This window comes from Vigna umbellata, chromosome 3, assembly GCF_029865625.1.
Source record: "Vigna umbellata cultivar VRB3 chromosome 3, Vumbellata_1.0, whole genome shotgun sequence".
Lineage (NCBI taxonomy): Eukaryota > Viridiplantae > Streptophyta > Magnoliopsida > Fabales > Fabaceae > Vigna > Vigna umbellata.
The window spans coordinates 42153155-42157630 of NC_142167.1; the positions used below are offsets into that span (position 1 = coordinate 42153155).

At 34.8% G+C, this 4476-nt stretch overlaps 1 protein-coding gene across 1 annotated transcript; it reads left to right on the top strand.

Annotated features, from left to right (window-relative positions):
- The first annotated feature begins 450 nt into the window (after window positions 1-450).
- On the top strand, window positions 451-3997 carry LOC148202528 (uncharacterized). The gene is made up of 12 exons (XM_088109641.1): window positions 451-462; window positions 560-663; window positions 778-880; window positions 1057-1180; window positions 1274-1323; window positions 1469-1543; window positions 1637-2339; window positions 2456-2649; window positions 2748-3029; window positions 3205-3405; window positions 3491-3579; window positions 3781-3997. Exons 1-12 carry the CDS (start codon window positions 451-453, stop codon window positions 3995-3997), a joined length of 2154 nt encoding a protein of 717 aa, XP_087965767.1.
- The last annotated feature ends 479 nt before the right edge of the window (window positions 3998-4476 follow it).

The following is a 4476-nucleotide window of genomic DNA, read 5'->3' on the forward strand; positions in this document are numbered from 1 at the left end:
AAAAACTTTAGTGCAAAGGGAGATTTCTTGTGATCCTTGAGAGTGTAGATAAAGTCTTAGTATTGGCTAAGGTAATTTGTTACGTTGATTTGTTATGTTGTTGATTTGTTAAGGTCTTGAATTTAATTTTTCTAGGTGATATAATTGGTTTTTCAAGATTTTGCTGGGTGATGATTACTGTTAAGACTTATAAAAGAAACTTCTGTGAATAAATGTGATGGATGATGTAGTAGCAGTTGCCGCCTTTTGTTTTGGCCGAAATATCGGCATAAACAGTATTTAAACCCATGCTTAGAGGGGTTAAGAATTGAAGCGTGGTTGGGAAATTTCAGTGGGTATTTGCACTAGTGAGACGTGATCCAGAAGTTTATCTGGTATTTGTAAGTGAGTATTGGGTTGGATTGGCTTAGCCATCCAAATACCATATTGCTTTTGATGAATGCTGATGCCATGAGTAATTGCGTATGCTAAGACTGTTGTAGAAAATACTAGACATTTCACATTATAAATGTTCCACCCATTCCTGTTTTCTAATGCATTTTATTTTATGGCTTTTCAGGGATATAGAGTACCTTTTGCCTGTGTTATTATGGACACCAACACCAAGATGAAAACTCTAAGATGGAAATTGCCAGAGTTTCGTAAACGTTTTATGAAACAATGGTAAGATGCATACCAATACCAGAATATTATTGTAATTTCTCGTGTTACATTCAATTATTTTAGCCCTGTCTTGTGTGTCACGTTAACTGATTATCAAGTTGTTAATTGTTGTAGCTTGGAAGGTGTAGTGAATCAAAGTGATGGACCTTCGACATCTGGGCTTGTTCGACAACTGCAAAGATTTGAGCTGAAACTGAATGGTGCTGCTGACAATGAGGTATATATTTTGGGATTGTGGGAACAAAGTTACAATTTTTGTTATCCGGAAAGAATTCACTTTCAAATTGATAATTTCTTCATTGCATCTCATTGTCGTATTGTAATTCCATGTGAAGAATTCGTTTTGAAAACTATAATAGTCTTATCGAGTTCGTGATCTGCATCTATTTGCAGGCTGAGTACTGTCATTGGTTATCTAAAAAGACAAAGGAACTATTTTCACAACCACCAATGAATGCTGAATCCAAACCTTGTCTCTCAAACTCTAATGCCTCAGGGGAAGTCTTCCCTGCTCAAGGTATTGAGATGTGCAAGGCTTGTTCTCTTTGATGCTCCCAGCATGTGTGATTTTTTCTAGCTTTAATGATCATGTTTACCTATTCTATTTCAGAAACTGGAAAATCTGCAGATACGGATTGGAAGGAGCAGGTTTACCAAGAGGTAATGAAGAAGTTGTTTCTCTTCACTTTCTTTTCCTTCTATCTTGATATTGAATGCATATTCCATCATTTTTTTTAAATTTTCTAACGTGCACGGCAAAAGATATACATTTTTTGTAACTGTATATTGGTCCTTTTAATTGCAGATTCAAAAGATGAATAGTGCCTATTTTTCAAAAGTTTATGTCTCTTATCTAGAGATGAATAAGGCGCTTCAACAGGTTGGTGATTGATTCAAGCAAACTATGATCCTAGATTTGCACATTTTTTTCTTGTTACCACTAATCTTTTATATTTATGTTAAATTTCTTCAGCTTGCGTCTTTTCCTCAAGGATCAAATACAGATCTTTTGGAAAAACTGATGAAGAAAATGAAACAAACAGGATGTGTTTTGGCACTCTTCAAATTGAAGAAATGCCAAATAACCACCGATACCAAGAAGATTCTAGATGAAGCAGAAAAGTTTGTAGAATCTAATTTTTCCCCAAAGAATGTTTCTTCCCATCATCAAGGTCCATCACGTTCTAGTATTTCTCCATTGAAAATAATTGAAACGAAACCATCACAACAAGCATGGGGAACACAGAACTACTATATGAGGAAGGATGTTTCTGGGGAAAACAAGCCCTGCTTAAAAGAGAAGCAAGTGAAAATAATGGAAACGAAACCATCAACTCAAGTATTGGGAACACAGAATTTTCATATATGGAAGGATGTTTCTCAGCAAATCAAGCCGCAGCAAGAGAAAATAATAGAAACGAATCCATTACCCCAACCATTGGGAACACAGAATTCCTGTATATGGAAGGATGTCTCTCATCAAAACAAGCCATGCTTAAAGGAGCAGCAATTAAAAATAGTAGAAGCGAAACCATCAACACAACAATTGGGACCACAGAACTCTAGTATATTGAACCTTGTTTCTCAGCAGAACAAGCCATGCTTAAAAGAGCAGCAAGTGGAAAAACAATATAGCAATTTCCCACAGCATGTAGATCAAGTGTCTATCATGAAAGGTACATCTATTAATTCAGGTTTTTTTTTAATCGGTTAGGGTTGTACATTTTTATGCTATATTTTCCATGTTATCTGTGCTTACTGGCAAATGTTTTTTACAATTTTTCAAACTCAGGTCCTGACAATGCCGTACAGAAGCAAGCCCAAGGTTCAGAGAAAGCAAGTGAAGCATTGAGGGTCAGTGTAAACAGTCTGGAGACTTCAGCTTCACCCTTGACCGAAAACTGCAATGAGCTTAAAGAATTTTCTGATAAATCGACGCTGAATTTTGATGAGCCAAGTGATGAAGTGAAGCGCATTCTTAAAGTGGTTGGTCTAAAACTTGTGGTTTCCATGCTTCTTATTTGCATTTCTTTAAATCATAAAAAGTGGTTGTCCTAAATTCTATTATTGTGATATACTTCTAGTTAGCCGTCATATCACCTGAAGCATTGAGCGCATCAGTTAATGAAATGAGAGACGCAGTCTATTTGAATGATGTGATGGCAACTTCAGAGTTCTTAGATGAACCACGAGAGATGGTTCAACAACAAAACCAACCGGACCTCATTGCACAAACTGAGAAAAGTGAGGCATTTTCACAACCTGGTAGGAAAAGGTCTCGAAGCCACAGTTTCAAGCAGTTGTCTGATGCTGAGGAACCTGACTGGACTTCAGTCGCATATAAAAAAAAGAAGCCAAGAATTTTGGTAATATACCTTCATTCTAGTTTTTTTCCACTAATTTTTTTTTCACAAATGCACTCTACTGAATAATAATATATCATTATTTTGTTTAGTAAATTCTGCAACTCTAAATGCACTACTTAGGTATCTGTTTCTTAATTTCTGCATTCCTTAACATTAACATTGGTAACTCTAGCAGGAAAATTCTTCTCTTTTAGAAGAATTAAAGGAGATCAACCATCGATTGGTAGACAGTGTGATTGTTGTTGGAGAAAATGTCAGCTTTCTTAAAGCGCCGGGAGTAGCGGCTGAGGATAGTGAAGGGTTGGTTATCGAATTCCTTTTCAATGCAGTATCGTTCAATATGAACGTAGAATCTCATACTTTTGCAGATAAAAAGGTGAATACTTTATATTCTGTTATGAACTTTGCACACATTGATTTTTTGTGTTCTGTTACATTAACCATGAATATTTGTGATGCAGTCAATAATCAAACCATTAAGGTTGTTCGTTCCTACAAATTATCCAACTTCTTTGCCTGTTATTGTAGACAAAGAGCTGTCAGAAGTCAGGTTAGATATTAAGATGATTTTCTTCTGTTTATATTCTTAAGCAGTTATTCATTAAGTCATGTTTGTAAAATTATGACTATGAAACTATTTGAATGTCAGAAATATTGGATCCTATAAATATTAAGTTTCATATTTCACCAACAAGAATTTTATCTCGATAGTTTAAATCTCCCTTGATTCCTTTTTATTCAACTTCAACAGTACTGAATGCCATAAAGACCTATCAACAATAGCAAAATCAAAGCTGATTCGCTTTCTGAGATGCTTGGATCGGACATGGTCACTTGAGGATATAGCAATGTCATGGGAACGTTGTGCCAGAGAAACAGTTCTTGAGTGTGCAAAAACCTTTGGAGGAGAAACTTTTAGCTCAATATATGGAGAGTGGGAAAATTATCAAACTGAAGTCATGGCTTGAATAGAGTCAAGTTGATACAAAACAATCAGTTTTGTCCGAATTTGATAATATATATATATACAAATTTTTTGACTGATTATTTCTGATAAACTCTTCCTTCAATTACTTTTTTTGCATTCACAAGATTCAAATAGCATAAAATCTTGCTTTAATATAAGATGCAGTCGGGTACCACTCAGTCTAATACACAACTTTTCAAAGAAATTTTCTAAAAATCAATTGGTATATATATGGAAGATATTTGTTGTTTATAATTGCCAACAAGACTTAGGAGCCAAGACTAATTTATTAGAAGATTTAAATTTTAAATAATTTGCCTATGGATGTCTTTCAAAGACAGTGTGCAAACCAACCCATTTTAAAATAATTTTGTTAACATTCTAATAATAGTTAGTTAGTAGGGATGGGAGTCTATATAAGAGGGTGAGGAACTCTTGTAAGAGTTTGGTTTTTGTTAATTCATTTACATAGACAGGACA

What these genes read in the sequence shown, in the direction of transcription:
- LOC148202528 (XM_088109641.1), top strand. An exon ending in ATGGTGCTGCTGACAATGAG is followed by an intron (nt 881 to 1,056) that starts GTATATATTTTG and finishes ATCTATTTGCAG; the next exon opens with GCTGAGTACTGTCATTGGTT. An exon ending in TCAAGTGTCTATCATGAAAG is followed by an intron (nt 2,340 to 2,455) that starts GTACATCTATTA and finishes TTTCAAACTCAG; the next exon opens with GTCCTGACAATGCCGTACAG.